Raw genomic sequence first — 20,456 nt, forward strand, 5'->3', positions numbered from 1 at the left:
GACTCAAAATCAGTGTTGGCTTGTATGACTATACCACTGTTAGAAATTCTGACTTAGTCTTTTGAGTACCCATAGTACACCATTTAGCTTTAGTCTAGTTTAGTCATCTGAAACCGTTTTAGTCTTAGTCTAGTTTAGTCATCTGAAACCGTTTTAGTCTTAGTCTAGTTTAGTCATCTGAAACCGTTTTAGTATTAGTCTAGTTTAGTCATCTGAAACCGTTTTAGTCTTAGTCTAGTTTAGTCATCTGAAACCGTTTTAGTCTTAGTCTAGTTTAGTCATCTGAAACCGTTTTAGTATTAGTCTAGTTTAGTCATCTGAAACCGTTTTAGTCTTAGTCTAGTTTAGTCATCTGAAACCGTTTTAGTCTTAGTCTAGTTTAGTCATCTGAAACCGTTTTAGTCTTAGTCTAGTTTAGTCATCTGAAACCGTTTTAGTCTTAGTCTAGTTTAGTCATCTGAAACCGTTTTAGTATTAGTCTAGTTTAGTCATCTGAAACCGTTTTAGTCTTAGTCTAGTTTAGTCATCTGAAACCGTTTTAGTCTTAGTCTAGTTTAGTCATCTGAAACCGTTTTAGTCTTAGTCTAGTTTAGTCATCTGAAACCGTTTTAGTCTTAGTCTAGTTTAGTCAATAAAATATGACGACATCCATGGTGGACTTAGTCGATGAAGTGTTTCTCCACAATATCCAGTCATAAGAAATATCCACCAGTATGGTATAGAATGGTATTCAAGTTTTAATATGCAATACAGACAGGTTTAACAGTTGTATATTACAAAACATGTATTTTATGTCATTCTTGATGTCAAAAACGTGAGCATGGCATTTTCACAAAAGTTGTGAAAACAAGCTTGCTGATCCTCCGGAACACACACACACACACACACACACACACACACACACACACACACACACACACACACACACACACACACACAGACACAGACACAGACACAGACACACACACACACACACACACACACACACAGACACAGACACACACACACACACACACACACACACACACACTCACACACACACTCACACACACACACACACACACACACACACACACACACACACACACACACACACACACACACACACACACACACACACACACAGACACAGACACAGACACAGACACAGACACACACACACACACACACACACACAGACACAGACACACACACACACACACACACTCACACACACACTCACACACACACACACACACACACAGACACAGACACAGACACACACACAGACACACACACACTCACACACACACTCACACACACACACACACACACAGACACAGACACACACACACACACACACACACACACACACACACACACACACACACACACACACACACACTCACACACACACTCACACACACACACACACACACACAGACACAGACACAGACACACACACAGACACACACACACTCACACACAGACACAGACACAGACACACACACACACACACACACACACACACACACACACACACACACACACACACACACACACACACACACACACACACACACACACCGTCACTATAATAAAACACATTTGATTCAATTTGAGCACATTGAATATTTATACTTATACTCATATTAGTTCAGTGAGTCAATCTTCTAATCGATACAGTTCAGAGGTAGGTTCTTTTAGCTTCTCTTTTATTCCAAGTTTAGCTGAAACGTGGTGCTTTATCCCATCAAATAACCTCAGCATGTGTGTTTCCCTTCACATGTAATTCTGGATGAGAAGTCTGTCAGTGCCGCTTGAGCTTGGTGGAGTTTTCCCACTGATTTCTGCTCCACACTGTTTACAGACGGTCTTCTTAGATAAGATAAGATAAGATATCCCTTTATTTATCTCACGTGTGGAGAAATGTGCAGTGGTACAGCAGCAGGATAGTACAGAGAAAGAAGTACACATAGCAGGAACTAAAAAAAGCAGATACAAATACAATATAATAGAAGAATATACACACGGAGCCTATAAGTGTGGACATGTACAGAATATGGGGGTGGATGTATTTTACATAGTAAATACGTTCTTATAGATTATTATAGTTATAGCACTACTTCTTGCCCAGTTGGAGTGGAGTGATATTGTCCGGTGGTGGTGTGCAGTGGTCTCCTGGGAGCAGGCTTGGTTGAAGAGTCTGACTGCAGCAGGGAGGAAGGACCGGCGGAGTCTCTCCTTCAGACACCGCGGGTGGAGAAGCCTGTCACTGACGGAGCTGCCCAGTGATGTGACGGTACCATGTAGGGGGTGGGAGACGGTCTCCATCAGGGATGAAAGCTTCTTCAACATCCTCCTGTCTCCCACCACCTCCACAGGGTCCAGGGGGGGCAGCCCAGGACAGAGCTGGCCTTCCTCACCAGTTGGTTCAGTTGGTTCCTGTCTGCAGCCGGAGTGCTGCTGCTCCAGCAGACCACTCTATAGAAGATGGCTGATGCCACCACTGAGTCATAAAAGGTCCTCAGGAGCGCTCCCTGCAGTCCAAAGGACCTGAGTCTCCGCAGTAGATGGAGTCTGCTCTGGCCCTTCTTGTAGAGAGCTTGGGTGGTGTCAGACCAGTCCAGTTTATTGTTCAGGTGAACACCCAGGTACTTAGAAGAGTCCACTATCTCAATGTCCTTTCCCTGGATGTTCACCGGTGTAGGGGGAGTGGGTCTCCGCCTGCGGAAGTCCACCACCAGCTCTTTGGTTTTACCCGCATTGATCAGGAGGTGGTTCCGCTGGCACCAGTCCACAAAGTCCAGGTTGAGTTCTCTGTACTCCGCCTCGTTGTCGTTGGTGATGAGGCCGATGATGGCGGAGTCGTCAGAGAACTTCTGCAGGTGACAGGTGGATGTGTTGTGGGAGGAGTCTGCAGTGTGGAGGGTGAAGAGGAAGGGAGCCAGGACCGTCCCCTGTGGAGCCCCCGTACTGCAGATGACCAGGTCAGACACACAGTCCCGTGTCCTCACAAACTGTGGCCGGTTGGTCAGGTAGTCCAGGAGCCAGGATGTGAGGTGTGGGTCGACTCCAGTGTGCTGCAGCTTGTCCTCCAGAAGCGTGGGCTGGATGGTGTTGAAAGCTCTGGAGGAATCCTAGAACATGATCCTCACAGTGCTCCCAGCCCTCTCCAGGTGAGAGAGAGATCTCTCCATGAGGTAGAGGACAGCGTCCTCCACCCCGATGCCTGGCTGGTAGGCCAACTGCAGCTGGTCCATCGATGAGCTCACCAGGGGGTCCAGATGGAGAAGGACCAACCTCTCCAAGGTCTTCATCAGGTGTGATGTCAGCGCCACCGGCCTGAAGTGGTTGAAGTCCTTGGGGCGGGAGATCTTCGGCACCGGTACCACACAGGTCGTCTTCCAGAGCTGTGGTACTCTCCCCAGTTGAAGGCTCAGGTTGAACATGTGCCCCATGACCCCACTGAGCTGGTCTGCACAGGTTCTGAGGAGTCTGGAGCTGATGCCATCCGGACCGGTAGCCTTCCTGACCTTTAGCCTCCTCAGCTCTCTGTTCACCTGGGCTGTTGTGAAGGACAGGCTGGAGCAGGGGGGCTGTGGGGGGGTAGTTGTGGGAGTGAGGGTGTGGCTGACACTGAGGGGAGCAGAGAGCAGTGTGCAGGGGGGTGGGATGGGGGTGGGGACAGCTGGTGGTGGTGATTTCAGCGGGATAGAATGGGTCGGGGGAGGGGCGGATGTCTGTTCAAATCTGTTGAAGAAAATGTTCAGATCATTCACCCCCTCCTGGTCCAGAACCAGCTCGGTGTTGGAGTCCTTGTGACCCGAGATCGCTTTCAGGTCCTTCCAGACTCCGCTGACATTCCGCTGCTGCAGCTGTTCCTCCATCTTCCTCCTGTAGCTGCTTTTCCCCTCCCTGATCTTCCTCCTCAGCTCTCTCTGCACAGTCCTCATCTCCTCCCTGTCTTTTGATTCACAGGCCGTCCTTTTGTCCCTGAGGACGGCCCTTATCTCAGGAGTGATCCACGGTTTGCTGTTGGCAAACCAGCGTATGGTCTTGGTGGGTACCGTGTAATCCACACAGAAGTTTATGTAGTCTGTGATGCAGTTTGTGAGGCCGTCGATGTCCTCCCCGTGGTCCTCATAGAACCCTTCCTATGCAGTTGTCTCAAAACAGTCTTTGAGAGCCTCTTCTGCCTCATCGGACCAGATGTTAATTGTGCGGGTCACAGCTGGTTGTCTGTGTACCAGAGGTTTGTACACAGGCAGGAGGGGCACAAGGTTGTGATCTGATCGGCCAAGGGGAGGGAGAGGAGATGAGGGGTATCCCCCCTTGGTGTTGGCATAGAAAAGGTCCAGTATTTTATTGTCTCTGGTGCAGCAGGTGACATATTGTTTGAAGGTGGACAGGGTGGAGGAAGGAGAGGCATGATTAAAGTCCCCGGTGATGGAGGAGAGCCTGTGGGTGGTGTGTCTGCAGCCTGTTTGTGAGCGAGTGCAGGACATCACACGCTGCGTGGGCGTTAGCAGAGGGGGAACGTACGCAGTTATCGCCATAACCTGTGAGAATTCCCGCGGCAGGTAATACTCATGCTAACCGCTAACAGTTCAATGTCCTGACAGCAGAGTTGTTCTTTAACAGTGATGTACCGGGATTACACCGTCTATCGTTCACAAACACTGCCAGCCCTCCTCCTTTCCTCTGACCTTCCTTTGTCCTGTCTCCTGTCAGGTGGAAACCATCCAGCGGAACGTTCTAGTCCGGTGTTAGCTCCGTTAGCCAGGTCTGCGTGAATAGCATCAGGCTACATTCCTGATATTCCCTCTGATGCCGGGTTAGCGCCGCGAGCTCGTCCATCTTGTTTGTAAGGGATCTTACGTTCCCGGTGACGATCGATGGGAGGATGGGTTTGTAGCGTCGCTTCCTGTTGCAGTGTTTTACCCCGGCACGGCCCCCCCGTCTCCTCCTCTTCAGCCCGGGGGGAACATCGGGTCTTTCTCTTCAGCCCGGGGGGAACATCAGGTCTTTCTCTTCAGCCCGGGGGGAACATCAGGTCTTTCTCTTCAGCCCAGGGGGGAACATCGGGTCTTTCTCTTCAGCCCAGGGGGGAACATCGGGTTTTTTTTCTTCAGCCCGGGGGGAACATCGGGTCTTTCTCTTCAGCCCGGGTGGAACATCGGGTCTTTGGCCGGTTAGCTTAGCTGCGTTACCGAGGGCTAACAGCTGATCCCGAGTGTAAACTATAGGACCGCCACAGCGCCCGGCATCCGCGATCACAGGTGTAGCCAGTAAAGTTATTAAAATGAGAAAAACCAGGACAGACTTGGCCAGAGTTCTGTCCATCTTGTGACAGGATGATTGTCGTACAAAAAAGATCCACTATAAGAACAGTTAGTAGGAGAAAATAGGAAAAAAGTAGGAAAAAGTCAGGAGCTGTTGTACCGTGCAGCCACTTGGGTAGCGCACCTTTAGCTTCTTGTCCTGGTTGTCACGTGTGACGTGTGACCAGATGTCATTCCAGTAGTTTGTGACCTGCTGCTGCTGCTGTTGCACGGCAACACACCTTCTTCTAGTGCTTAATGAGCGAAGGTAAAGTGATACTGCAAGTAAACTGGAATCAAGCAAAACTGTGTAACTAAGACTGCAACGTTACATCATATAAATATAACGTAATCAATGGAACTGATGCGTAGACGTCCTGCAAAATGTGTAAAGTTTAGACGTCTCTTAAAAGTCTCAGCTGCTTTCACTTACAGCCACCTGCCCTCTGAGCTTCGCTCTGATTGGCTGTCTTCACAACTTGCCCCGCAATGAGAGCAGCTTGATGCTCCTGTGATGACAGTTTCACATATTATACAGAAATTTTAGATCCACGGGACTGTAGCCACTCTCTCTGGACGTGGCCACAGGAGGAAAACTGATGACAAAGTAAAGACATGGATAATATGAATGGTAACAAAAGAGCCCATAACAATACCCCAATAAATTAAAGATCAACTCCAAGGTCAAGGTACATCAGTGTCAGATTGCACCATTCGTCATTGTTTGAGCCACAGTAGACTTCATGGGAGACAACCAAGGAGGAAAAATCATTACATTTTTATTTATTTTTAATTTTGTCAGATTCAAGATATTTCTCTGGCCATTGTGGGTATTTCTTTGATTAACAAAGGTGTACCAAAGATTTTGTCCAGGTGTGTGTATATTAATAATGAAAACTATACAAAAATATGTCAAACAAAAAGTAACAGTAATTATCTATCTATCTATCTATCTATCTATCTATCTATCTATCTATCTATCTATCTATCTATCTATCTATCTATCTATCTATCTATCTATCTATCTATCTATCTATCTATCTATCCATCCATCCATCCATCCATCCATCCATCCATCCATCCATCCATCCATCCATCCATCCATCCATCCATCCATCCATCTATCTATCTATCGATCTATCTATTCATCAATGAATCCGTAATGTAGTTTGTCCAGATGGAGTTGCCGTAAGTCACATTGTGTGACGTCATCGACAGGCGCATGCGCAAGCCCCGCCCCGGACAGATCTGGTAGCCCGGACAGATCTGGTACCTACAACGGCCTAAGAATTGGAACAGTACTTGGTCTCCCACTGATGACGTTTCACGAGTACACGAGAGCACAAGTATAGACAAGTATAGGTATTGGAAAACGGCCACAGTCTCATCTCTCTCTGCTGATGATGTCACATACCTGCGTCATTATGCAGCCGTTCACAACATAGACATATACACTAGACGCCTCACCGACTGGCAGGAACATCGGTCAGTGCGTCCGCCATCTTGGGAGGGGCATTTGTCAGGACTTCAGCAACGATACCACATCACTGTTCTGCTTTAGGTTGTCCAAACAGAGACAATGAGGACAATGGACAGCGTGGGATTACCTTCCACAGGGAGGACAAACATATTTATTGTTGTTGTCGTTGTGTTTAGATCATATAACATTAACTTGGGACATAGATGAGCTGGAGCCGTGGGGAATGCTCTCTATTCCCTGGCTTAAGCTCGCCCTCAAACAACAACAACAATATCAAGGTCTATTGGGTTCATCTGACGGAGGCTCTTTTAGTTACAGTGTGGAGAATATTACATTTCTAAAGAACCAGTGTCTCAGAACCAGTCAGTGTTCTGTTCCCCGCCTGTTCCAGCAGGAGAACCTCAGCCTGATCCCAGTAGGAAGTTCTGTCTGGCTGTTCTCAAACAGCTGAGCAACATGTCACCCCTCACTCCTGTTAGACATACTGACATGTACACAGACAGTATTATTATATATATTGATTAGGAGAGCAGATCAACTGGTTGCACGTTGAACAAGCAGTGAATGAATGTGATAACACAGGACTCTGAACAGGTCCATCTGGTCCTCACTAGGACCTCTCCTATCACTGCCCACATGTCCTGATGCTCTGACAGCCAGACTCAGTGAAGCCATGGCCGAGGTGGAGAGTCTGAGAAGAGAGGAGAGGAATGAAGAGATGGAGAACGGAGGGCAAAGAGCACAGTGGGGGGTCTTCTGGAGGAACTGAGAGGGAAACATCTAATAACTGAAGAGCTGGAAGAGAATATGTCATATAATATGGAATAATAGATAAATGTGTCAATAAATAAATATGGAATAGGTAAATATCTAACTAGTATTTTCTATGTAATATTAAAGGTAACTATGTACAAATAAATGAAAGTATAACAGGTAAATATGTTATTGTGTGTAAATATGTAAAAAACAAATCTAAATTTGTTACACAAAAAGTTATAACTTGTACTAATGTACATGTTCATTGTACATAAATGCCATATTGTGTGTAAATAAAGACTTTATATATTGTTGTCATGGCTCCATCATGTTGTTGCTCTAAAAGGAGAGGACAGCGTCCCAATGTCCCGTCTTCAGACTGCTTCCATTTCCTCTCAATACTTTCTCTAAGTATGCTACATTGAATAAATATATAAATGAAATACTTTTTAGTTTAATGAATTAAAAATGAAAGCAATAATTCTTCACAGTCCTGTAAATGTATATTTGCGTGGTTTTCTTCAGAAACACGTCGCTGTCACACAGAGTTGTTTAGGCTGACGGGGCAGACTTGCCCCTCACAAGATGGCGGCCGCTCTGACGTATCGGAGCGCTGGGCGGACACAGGCTGCGCGGAGTCTCGTGTGTTTATGTCTATGGTTCCTGGGTGGTCACGTGACATCAGACCGGAAACAGGAACGGGAGGAATGGAGCAAGCGCGAGTGGCGTTCCAGGAGTGTGCAGAGCCACGGAGAATACGTGGATATTTTAGCTCGAGCCGCCCTCCACTACTGTTTGGAGCTTGTTGGACTCTCTCGGCTGTGTTGTCGTGTCTCACAGAGGAAACATTTCATCTCGTGCAGCAACAATGAGTTCAGTTCAGGCTTTGGGAGAGTTTGAACAAACTATCGTCCAGCACGAGGAGGAGGTTGATATTCAGCACAGACTGCTGGAAACCATCTGGAACCCTCAAATCAAGCTCCACAGAACAGGTCTGGAAAAGTGGGAATGAACACATGAATGTGACTGGAGCAGGATCTCCATTGTTCTGACTGGGTTTGGTTTATCCACCGCACACAGAAGCAGGATTTGTGTTTCTGGAGGGAAACTTGGATTGAACTCAGACTTTGACTCTTTTCCATGTTTCCAGGTTTTAATCAATACACAGTTGTAGTTGAAGTCAGAAACAGGAGAAGAGCGTCTAGAATCACCTGGAACTACCTGACAATACATTGAAACAAGGTTAAAATAATAATATGAGCAGCCATTGACAAAACCTAGAGGGGATTTTTCTTAATCATTTCTGATTTCAGTGGATTTGCATTGTTTGGTCACTTCCTGTGTTTGGTCACTTCCTGTCCTCTCCAGTCCAATCACAGCAGAGAATAGTCCCTCCTCAAGCCTCCAGCCTCAGGATGCAGACACTTCCTGGCTCCAGGTTTCCATATTAAAAGACGATTGTCTCTGAGTATCAGTGAAACCAACATGGAGGAACATGGAGGCCAAAGCACCTGGAAGAATGTAAACCTCTTGTCTCTGGAACAGTGAGGCTCCAAATGACAACATGGAAGAATTATCAAGTTAAAATACTTCAGCAACTAGAGTTTTAGAAATATGAACATCTAAGATGTTTGAAAAGATTGTTACACTTCCTTTTTTATTTTATTTGTTCAAATCAGCATATGAGTATGGTACATGCAGTATTCTTATCTTACAAATACATTTCCAATATCTGTTTAGAAGGACATAAAAACCAAAAGAACCAAACAACTAAATGACATCATCAACAAATGTGGGACCCTCCCTTCTCTTCCTCCTCTGTTCCTCCTATTAATCTAGTCTTTTGTCATTAAGTAAATGAAAAGATAAATAAATAGATTGTAGATCAATGAAACTTGTCTTTTCCATTCCTACTTTAAACAGCCGTCCCTCCATACAAACAGCCGTACTGAAGGTCTGTTAAAAAACCTTCCATCCAATCAAGAGAAGGAAAAAGAAAGAGAAAGATGGATGCCCTCCGTCTCCTTCCTAGAATGTCTGTCTACCTTTCTACCTCTTTATTCTTCTCCCCCTTTCACCATGTGTCCAGACACCCGCTTCTTAAATGTCTAAATAATGTAATGAAATGATCCTAAAACAAATCTGCTTCATGCAAACACAACAAGTAAATACCTTAGTTAGAGATGTTAATTCAAATCAAAACCAACCAACCAGTAGATGTTAATGAGAGTGCTTTGTAAATAATGAAGTAAGTCCCTTGTGGGGTGATTCTGTTAGAATCCTCCTTTGTATATAGGGAGACCACAGGTCTTCACATTCCTTCACTTTGTTTTGGAACCTTGCTCTTACTTGTTCCATAGTCAGCACATCTTTGATTGGGTCCCACCATTGCTTTATGCAGGGGGGGTTTGGTTCCAGCCAGCACACTCTAATCTTTTACTTTTCTACAATAAGTAACATTCTATTATTGGGTTTAAAACCCAATAAAAATCATTTCAGGTCTAAATCAATGTTTTCATCCAAGATTCTTTTGATCTCTTTCTGTATATTTTTCCAATATTCTCTGAGTTTGGGACGGTCCCAGAATATATGTCTCTAGTCTCCTACTGGACCACAACCCCTCCAGCATTGATCACATGTTTTACTATATTAGGACATATTTAGTGGGACCAGAACATCTTGTGTTTTTCATTTCATTCACCTTCTTTCCATATAATGCTCCTAAACCTTTGATGTCCTTCTTTAAATGATTCCCCCCAATTCTTCTTTCTTTCACTTTGCCATTTCTATTTAAAGCTCATGTTGTTGTCTTGTTCAGCTGCTTTCTAAAGCTTTGAAAAGACTTTCTTCTTCTTCTCCAGCTTGGTCATTAGTACTTTCTCTACTTCATTTGGTTCTTTACCTAAGAATTCCCATCCTTTGTGTTTTAGAAGACGGCTTCTAATTAGTAAGAATTTATAAAAGTCTTGTGTTGGCAGATCAAATTCAGTTTTCAGCTGCTCAAATGGTTTCCTATTTTCCCTTTTTGAAAAGCCGTCCAATATAGAGCAGCCATTTGGATTCCCTCCTATGAAATCCCCCGTTTATGGTTGAAGGAAGAAAATCTAAATTCTTTCCTATTTTAGTCGCCCTGCAGATTGAACCAGACATTTTCATTCTCTTTTTTATTACTGCTCATATTTTCATTGGTCCTTTAACACATTTGGTTTTCATCTTTAATTCATTGCCATAATTCCCTCAGGTGATTTTATTGTAATGAAATTACTCGTCTGAGTCATTTTAAATCGGGAGCTGTAGAAGTAATGTAACTTTTATTTTGTACTTTTTTGTCTCTCCAGAGCTCCAACTGCACCGTGACTGTAGGGAGGAGCAGCTCTTTAAACCGGGAACAAACTCCAGTCTGGAGCAGGAAGAACCAGAACCTTCACAGATCAAAGAGGAACCAGAACAACCAGAACCTTCACAGATCAAAGAGGAACCAGAACAACCAGAACCTTCACAGATCAAAGAGGAACCAGAACAACCAGAACCTTCACAGATCAAAGAGGAACCAGAACAACCAGAACCTCCACAGAACAAAGAGGAACCAGAACAACCAGAACCTTCGCAGATCAAAGAGGAACCAGAACAACCAGAACCTCCGCAGATCAAAGAGGAACCAGAACAACCAGAACCTCCGCAGATCAAAGAGGAACCAGAACAACCAGAACCTCCACAGATCAAAGAGGAACCAGAACAACCAGAACCTTCACAGATCAAAGAGGAACCAGAACAACCAGAACCTCCACAGAGCAAAAAGGAACCAGATGAACCAGAACCTTCACAAATCAAAGAGGAACCAGAAGAACCAGACCCTCCATGGATCAAAGAAGAACCAGAACCTCCACAGATCAAAATGGAACCAGAAGAACCAGAACGTCCACGGATCAAAGAGGAACCAGAAAGTCCACATATGAAAGAAGAACCAGAACTTCCACAAATCAAAGAGGAACTAGAAGAACCAGAACCTCCACAGATTAAAGAGGAACCAGAAGAACCAGGACCTGCACAGATAAAAGAGGAACAAGAACCAGAACCTCAACAGATCAAAGAGGAACCAGTAGACCCAGATCCTCCACAGATCAAAAAGGAACCAGAACCTCCACGGACCAAAGGGGAGCCAGAAGAACCAGAACCTCCACAGATCAAAGAGGAACCAGTAGAACCAGAACCTCCACGGATCAAAGGGGAGCCAGAAGAACCAGAACCTCCACAGATCAAAGAGGAACCAGAAGAACCAGAACCTCCACAGATCAAAGAGGAACCAGTAGAACCAGAACCTCCACAGATTGAGGGGCACCAGGAACTCTGTACCAGCCAGGAAGGAGAGCGGCTTCTACTGAAGTTTGAAGGTGATTCCTTTAGCGTTCCTTCAATTGAGGAACAAAGTTCCCTGAGTGAACCAGAAGAAGTACCAGACACTGAGCAGTTCCTCTCTCATGACTCTGAAGTCCACGATGTGAAAAAACTTGTTGACTCAGAATCAAGTAGAAATGCAGAGATGAAAAGAAGAAGCATGTTTCAGAGTGATTGTGTGGACAAATGCCCTGTGTCAGAGAAGCAGGCTGAATGTGAAAAGCTTCTTTGTGAGGAAACATGTGGAACTATGGTCCCGAAAAAACCTAGATTACGTCAGAATTTAACAACTTTCAATGATAAGAAGAAAAGTGGTGAAATCTTTGTTAAAAGTTCCACCGGACAGGATGGTTTGTTGGTGCAGAAGAGAACTCTCACAGGTGAGAAACCGTATTCTTGTGAAACATGTGGGAAATGCTTCATTGAACAGGGTAATTTGACGAGACACAAAAAAACTCACTCAGGTGAGAAGCCTTATTCTTGTGAAACATGTGGGAAAAGTTTCAGAGGATCAAATGATTTGAAGATACACAAGAGAATTCACACAGGTGAGAAGCCGTATTCTTGTAGAACATGTGGGAAAAGTTTCATTCAACAGGTTAATTTGACGAGACACAAGAAAACTCACTCAGGTGAGAAACCATTTTCTTGTGAAACATGTGGGAAAAGTTTCAGTGGATCAAATGATTTGATGAGACACAAGAGAACTCACACAGGTGAGAAGCCTTATTCTTGTGAAACATGTGGGAAAAGTTTCAGAGGATCAAATGATTTGAAGATACACAAGAGAAATCACACAGGTGAGAAGCCGTATTCTTGTGAAACATGTGGGAAAAGTTTCAGTGTATCAAATGATTTGAAGATACACAAGAGAACTCACACAGGTGAGAAGCCGTATTCTTGTGAAACATGTGGGAAAAGTTTCAGTGTATCAAAATATTTGAAGATACACAAGAAAACTCACACAGGTGAGAAGCCGTATTCTTGTGAAACATGTGGTAAATGCTTCATTCGACAGGCTAGTTTGACGAGACACAAAAAAATTCACTCAGGTGAGAAACCATTTTCTTGTGAAACATGTGGGAAAGGTTTCAGTGGAGGGAGTCATTTGAAGATACACAAGAGAATTCACACAGGTGAGAAGCCGTATTCTTGTGAAACATGTGGGAAAAGTTTCAGTGTATCAAATGATTTGAAGATACACAAGATAATTCACACAGGTGAGAAGCCGTATTCTTGTGAAACATGTGGTAAACGCTTCACTCGACAGGCTAATTTGACGAGACACAAAAAAATTCACACAGAGGTGAGAAACCATTTTCTTGTGAAACATGTGGGAAAAGTTTCAGTGAATCAAATAGTTTGAAGATACACAAGAGAACTCACACAGGTGAGAAGCCGTATTCTTGTGAAACATGTGGGAAAAGTTTCAGTGTATCAAATGATTTGAAGATACACAATAGAATTCACACAGGTGAGAAGCCGTATTCTTGTGAAACATGTGGGAAAAGTTTCTGTGTATCAAATGATTTGAAGATACACAAGAGAATTCACACAGGTGAGAAGCCGTATTCTTGTGAAACATGTGGGAAAAGTTTCAAGGGATCAAATAGTTTGAAGAAACACAAGAGAACTCACACAGGTGAGAAGCCGTATTCTTGTGAAACATGTGGGAAAAGTTTCTGTCTATCAAATGATTTGAAGATACACAAGAGAACTCACACAGGTGAGAAGCCGTATTCTTGTGAAACATGTGGGAAAAGTTTCAGTGTATCAAATGATTTGAAGATACACAAGAGAACTCACACAGGTGAGAAGCCGTATTCTTGTGAAACATGTGGGAAAAGTTTCTGTGATCGTAGAAAATTGCGGCGACACATGAAAACCCATAAAGAGATGAAATCCTGAAAGACTCTATGTGAGATGTGTGGATGGATTTCACTTATATAGTGTTTTTCCAGCGTATAAAAGCCGATTCATCCTCCATAAGAAGAAGAAGAAAGTTGGGCACTCCAGAGTCTTGCCTTACTAAATGATGTCATGTTCTTCAGCCAGCTCCCTCTGGCCAGAGACTTTTTGTTCAGCAGTACCAACCGTCAGGACTGTCAGTTCCTGCAGTTAAAACCAGACCAACATCATGTCCTGGACACAAACTTTCTCTTTTCTTACTGAAACACTTCAGAGAAATGTATTTCTGAAAACGCTTGAAGTGAGAAATAAGCTGCAGTTGAAAAGTTAAAAGGTTTTACAGAAGTGTCAGCTGTGAGGGGGTGAGAGTATGAACTCTCCTGCTGAACAAGCATGTTTTCCAGCAGCTGGCTGACGTCAGCGCTGAACTTTTCTTCTTCTTCTTATGGGAGGATGCAGAGGCCTTTAGCAGGCCCCAAAGTGCTTTACACTGTTCATCACATTCACCCATTCATTCACACACCAATGGCAAGGCACTCAGTCCATCCACTGGGAGCAGTTTGGGGTTCAGTGTCTTGCTCAAGGACACTTGGACAGGTGGAGATGGGAATGGAGCTCCAACAGATGTGGTTCAGGAAGTCCAGCTTGAGCCCAGAATCACAAGGTCTCCTCCAGTTTGAAGTCAACATTGCTGATTTAAACCCTGTTGAGACGCTTCAGGAAATCATTTAGTTTCTGCTTTGTCACCAAAATGAGAAGATTTCAATCAGTTTGGTTTCCATTTGTGTTGAACTGCACAGAGGCTGACGAAAGGTCCCTGCTTGATAATGAAGGTTAAAGAAGCACTTTTCATTAGTAGTTCTAACAATGCTGCTTTCTGTGGTTTGGAAAATGTGAGGTTAAAAATCTTGTATGAGCAGATGTGAACTTTGAAGTAATGGAAGTAAAATGTTGACGTGAATCCAATGGCTTTTGTTCTTCACTGTTTTTATTTAACATTAATGAGTCGTAATTTCATTTTTCTCTCTTTTTACACTACGGAGGAAAAACTACTGTTTGTTTACCTGCAACACGTACTGAAGTACATATCATGGAAGTAAAACTCTTCAGTGGAAACATGCAATGATTTCCTCGTCTCAAACTATTTATTTAACAACTGAAGACCGTTCTCCCACTGCCAAGAGTAACTAAGTAACTTTTACTCTGAGGACCTTTTATATGAGATACTTTTACTTGAGTACATGTTCAGACTAGTAATTTAACTTGAACTTGAGTAAAGCTTTCTCAAAGTGATTGTAGTTTTCCTTGAGTAGAGTATTGTGGTCCTCCTCCCCCCTCTGGCCGTCAGTTCCATGGAAACAGGAGGAGTCAAAGCCCAGAGTTGTTCAGCTCTGTGAGGAAATGGGCTCCCATCACACGGCCGTTGTGTTTCCCAGCGAGTCCCGATGGCTGTCACGTGGGAAGCTGCTGCCCAGGGGCAAAGAACTGCCACATGAGATCCGCCCGCAGCTTTTTGAAGGAAGAGGGCAGTGATCTTTGTCACGGGTCCAGTTTCCAAAAAAAGAACACGATGCAACAAAATGATGGCCAGTCGGCAGACTGCAGTTTGGGGTGGTTTTATTTACAACAAAGTGCTCATATTTACAGTGCAGGATTTAAACTAGAACAAAAGAAACAAAACTAATTCTGTAGAGGACATTGACTTTCTTATTTCCAGCTAACAACCCACCATCCTCCTAGGCTCAGCGACAGCCCCGTTTAAGTGAACAGAGCTCTCCTTTATACTACAAGCCCCTCCCTCGGGAAAACCAACTATCCCTTACCGGGTTTTCTTTACACAACTTAAGTAACTGACACAAAACATTCTGCAAACAATTATAAACGTTTACATAATTGTCCACAGGGAAAGCCCTTTTCATACCGGATTCTTCAGGCCGGTTTAAGCCCGGTACCATAGGGTATACCAATTATACGCCCTATAATGGTATCACCCTGTTTCTTTTTGCGCGCCACTAAGCGCTCTTAACCGCGAACCCGGAAGTACCTCGGTTTGACAGTTCCAGCCGCAGGTAAGCGTGTGTGTGTGCGTGCGTGCGTGCGTGCGTGCGTGACGCGTAGGTGTGCGTCTGTGTGACGTGTAGGCAAAGAGTGGGCACCCTCGTTTGCCTACAGCAGGGAAACATGTCCAGGGACCCGGGAAACAGTTTCTGGAGGTGATCGTCATCATAATCTTGACAGTGCTGTCTGATGGAGGTTTGGCTTTATACAGGGTAGTTTTGTTAACTTTCCTCAGAGAGTAAAATTGATTTATAAATGATCTTCTGGCAACATCAACAACTAGTGTTAGTTACACTGAGTACAAATGCTATGATTATGAAGGCTGACTCAGCTTGATGACTGATTTTCTGGCAGCAGTTGCTCAAATTTTTGCAGAGTTTTTCCTATTCATTAACATTTGGGGCTTTTATTTACTTTTGTAAAACTACTTAAATTGGACTGGATGGCTTATTGCATTTTGTTAAGCACAAACAAAGAAAGGTCAAAGATCCTTTGATGGTGAAATCAAGGAGAAACCACATCGAATGATCTGACGTGTTTGTGGATTCGGACCTGTTGCTTTGTGGTTCCGTGAGTCCAGGTCGGGGCTGAAGAACGGGAGCTGTGCCGGCCACTCCGAGCTGTACCAATGAATCTCAGGATCCTGATCCTGGTCCCAGTCCTGGAACCGGTGGGACTGGATCTGCTCCAGGAGACGCTGCTTCCTGCGCTCCACCTGGTTGGCGTGTTCGCTGCCGTGAACAGCCGATTCGTCAAACTTATTGACATCATCAGCAAATGTGTTTGTTTGGGGGGTTTTTACAGTAAAAAGTGGAAAAGAGGATGAATGTCACAGCAGACAGATGAAGTGAGAAGAATTTCTTCTTCCCTCTTGAATGTAAATGTGTGTGGCAGAAAAGAGCTGCAGGGCTGCAGACGACACCCTCACAGCATTGCAGTGCTGCAGGGGTACGGCGAGACCAAGCTGCTGGCCTGAATCCCACTTTCCACCGTCTTCAGCAGGTGCTTCATGGTGGACCGGCAGACGGAGGAAACACAAACACACTCCTTTAAACTTTAAGACTATTGGATCACCCTATTATTAATAATTGTGCAATTTGTAATGATGTAATACATTTTCAACTTATTATGTAATAAGGCCACATTTTGTAATAAAATTCTTGAACGCATTTTGTAATAAACTTTGCCACATTTTGCCATATGCAACAAGTTATTACAAAATATGGGTGTTCCACTTTTGAGAAATGTAATAATTTGGTGTGCTATGTAATACATTTCGTCCTTAATCCGTATGCATGGTTCTATGTTTAATCATGATAAAAAAAATATGATTCAGTTGGACTAGAATTATAAGTCCCTCTTTGCTTTTGCTCATGTCCTGCCGGCAGAGCAATTGTAGAATGCAGGGCTCTAAATCAGGTTGAACTTTAGATCACCTGCAATAGTGGCTGGTAGATTTTAAAAGTTAACAGCCAGTCAGTATTTCCACCAGCCATTTCTTTTTGCTTGAAGAAATGAAACTAGATTGTAAGTGCCACTGAGTGCATTTAATTATTTAACCCACATTCTGTAATAAACTGTTGCAATATGTTTTTAAAAAAAGTGGCAAAGTTTATTAGAATATGCATTCAAGAATTTTATTACAAAATACAGCAGATTATTTAAAAAATGCTGCGTTACGACTTAATGAGTTGAAAATGTGTCACCTTGTTACATATTGCACCATCATTACATAATGCAGTGCTGCAAGCATGTTTTGTTTATGATGAAAAGAAGCTGGGACATGATTGTTGTTGCTGTTTTCCTCTCTGATCTCCTTGAGGTTCAGCAGCAGAAGCTCCTGGTGGTGTTGGAGCAGCTGGTGGTACTGAGAGGTGAAGGACCTGAACCTGTTTGGATGCAAACCAGCAGCAGGTAATAGTCCGGGTGGTCTGGATCCGTGTGCCTGAGCAGACTTGTACTGACTGTGCATGCAGAGCCAGACCCCGCAAAACTCCACAAGCACCCATGGGAACGGTCAGGGTTGGAGCCCCCATGGAGTGTATTGCACTGGACATTGTGGGCCCACTCAATGAGACGGATCGCAAAAACTGTTATGTGTTCGTAATAGAGGAGTATTTTACAAAATGGACTGAATCATTTCCAATCCCAGACGAAAAAGGCTGTGACAGTGGTGCACGTCGTCGCAACAGAATGGGTGTGTTGTTTCGGAATGCCTCACTCTGCACAGTGACCAAGGACGCGATTTCAAATTAGAGGTATTCCAAGAAATGTGCCGTCTGTTCGATATTGAGAAAACCCACACCACGCCATTCAGTCCACAGTCAGACAGCCAAGTTGAACGTTTCAATGTCACACTCCAAAAGATCCTTTCCTCAAAAATAAAGTCAGAAAGTTCCTTCCCTCCCAAGAAGGACCTTTCTTTGTTATGGGACAGTTGGATGATCTAGTCTATCGGATCCAGAAGAGCCCCAGAGCCAAAGTCAAAGTCATCCACCATGATCAACTGAAACATTCCCGCAGCCGTGAGCCCCTGGACAACGCCTGTGTCCTGGACCAAGCCCAGAACTGGGCACCTTCTGAGATCTTGCCACCAGCTGTGGATGGAGACCCAGCAGACCAGGACCTCGGCCTGCACAACTTCTTCTCTACTGCCACTAGTGACGGCCCCAGCAACTCCAGGCCGCCTGCCCCACCTGCTAATGATTCCAGTGGGATCCTGTCTCCTCCATCCACTCCTTCCCATGTGATGTTTGACCATGGTGGGGGTGCGGAGGGAGAGTCACACCACCAGGCTCAGCACGCATCACGGCCCAAACGTCAGCACAGAGCACTGGACCGGTACGGGGACTGGGTCACTTGAGTGAGTCATATAAACAGTTCATATTTGCACTAGAGGCTTTACAGTCTATTTGGGACTCTGGTCTCGTTCACAATGTTCTATGTACTTTCTAAGAAGCTCTTTCTTTTTCATCGTTCCTGTTAAAAAAAATAAGACAAAAGCTGAAGAGACAATGTTTTTACATACGTACACTTTATTTCATTTGTAAGTGTTGTATTCTGATTACTGGATCAGTCAGTCAGCAATACTCCCGGTCGCCAAAGAATAGGTCTCATATATTGTGTAAGTGTAATGTACTCTTTCTAAATAGAAATAATTGCGTTTCAATGTATATTTTTCACTCGTGTTCACTGATAAATTTGCTAATTTTATCACTGAATAGACACTTGCTATTAGAATTAACTAACCCGACCTGCATTGATTTATAAATTTATGTAATATTGGACACAGCTGTCTCTTCACATTTTAGGCCTATTGATATAGGGATTGTGTACCAGTTGATGTTATTTAGATGGAATGGAATTAGTGCTAATTACCAGTCCATGGTGGGGCTTCTGTTGTGGGATGTGTCTCGCTCAAATGTGTGTAGATCAGGCAGCTCAGTGCGTGAACATGAGTGACTGAGGCCCTTCTGAATCAGCCTGTGGAGCTTACAGCTGTGTGAGTACCTGTGATGACAGTGAGAGACAGACACGGCGACCGGGGGTAGGTAGAAAGTTTAATGTGTATATTACAGTGCAGTCAGTCAATAAAGCCCCAACTCTTCGGCCTGTTCTTTCGGTGCTACCTCTACTGTGAACAAGCGTGAAGTCTCCGGGAGTAACCCCGGAGGAAAAGCTGCCTTCGGCCCTGGAGAAGACGGATCTCCCCTGTGTCCCCCAATCCCGGTTAGGAGATTAAAGCAGGAAGGGTTAACAATGCTAATCAGTAGAACATGCTGATATCTGTTTTTGGCAATGAAACAAAACTTACAAATCGAAGTAGCTATTTTGTACTTAATTCATTTTGTAGAAATGACATCTGGGCGTACAGTACACAGAGGGACGTGTCCACTCCCCGCATGGCTTCCCTTCACTCACTTCAACTGCCTCCGGAGGAAATACACCCAGGACATCACGCTCCAGCCGCAATGTGCCCTCAAGAGGGTGCGTAAAAGAAACGAAGGAGGCAAATCACTTCCTTGAAATCCATGCAGGTGCTTGGAGACACTGCGTCCTGCGCGGTGCCAGAGGAGGAGAAGGATGGAGGGAGGAGGATGGAGGGAGGAGGATGGAGGGAGAAGGATGGAGGGAGGAGGATGGAGGGAGAAGGATGGAGGGAGGAGGATGGAGGGAGAAGGATGGAGGGAGAAGGATGGAGGGAGGAGGATGGAGGGAGAAGGATGGAGGGAGGAGGATGGAGGGAGAAGGATGGAGGGAGGAGGATGGAGGGAGAAGGATGGAGGGAGAAGGATGGAGGGAGGAGGATGGAGGGAGGAGGATGGAGGGAGGAGGATGGAGGGAGAAGGATGGAGGGAGGAGGATGGAGGGAGAAGGATGGAGGGAGAAGTATGGAGGGAGAAGGATGGAGGGAGGAGGATGGAGGGAGGAGGATGGAGGCGCTTCACTTCATCAGCGTGACACGCTGGATGTGCTGCGACGCACCAACATCTGCACCGGACTGAGTGCGAGCTCCTGGTGGTGTAGAGAGAGAGAGAGGGAGAGAGAGAGAGAGA

General features: G+C 44.7%; 1 protein-coding gene across 1 annotated transcript; it reads left to right on the forward strand.

The window, feature by feature from the left end:
* Window positions 1–8,222: 8,222 nt before the first annotated feature.
* Window positions 8,223–19,511, forward strand: LOC308128434 (uncharacterized protein). The gene is made up of 4 exons (XM_080494134.1): window positions 8,223–8,531; window positions 10,878–12,314; window positions 16,795–16,902; window positions 17,723–19,511. Exons 1-4 carry the CDS (start codon window positions 8,408–8,410, stop codon window positions 17,776–17,778), a joined length of 1,725 nt encoding a protein of 574 aa, XP_080350260.1. The 5' UTR covers window positions 8,223–8,407; the 3' UTR covers window positions 17,779–19,511.
* The last annotated feature ends 945 nt before the right edge of the window (window positions 19,512–20,456 follow it).

Source organism: Lipophrys pholis, assembly GCF_963383615.2.
Source record: "Lipophrys pholis genome assembly, contig: SCAFFOLD_41, whole genome shotgun sequence".
In the NCBI taxonomy this organism is placed as follows: domain Eukaryota; kingdom Metazoa; phylum Chordata; class Actinopteri; order Blenniiformes; family Blenniidae; genus Lipophrys; species Lipophrys pholis.

Bases quoted from the DNA above. Each gene is read 5' to 3' on its own strand.
- LOC308128434 (XM_080494134.1), top strand. From the start codon at position 8,408: ATGAGTTCAGTTCAGGCTTTGGGAGAGTTTGAACAAACTATCGTCCAG. The intron at 8,532-10,877 runs GTCTGGAAAAGT...TTGTCTCTCCAG, and splicing joins AATCAAGCTCCACAGAACAG to AGCTCCAACTGCACCGTGAC. The intron at 12,315-16,794 runs GTGAGAAACCGT...TGTGTGTGGCAG, and splicing joins GCAGAAGAGAACTCTCACAG to AAAAGAGCTGCAGGGCTGCA.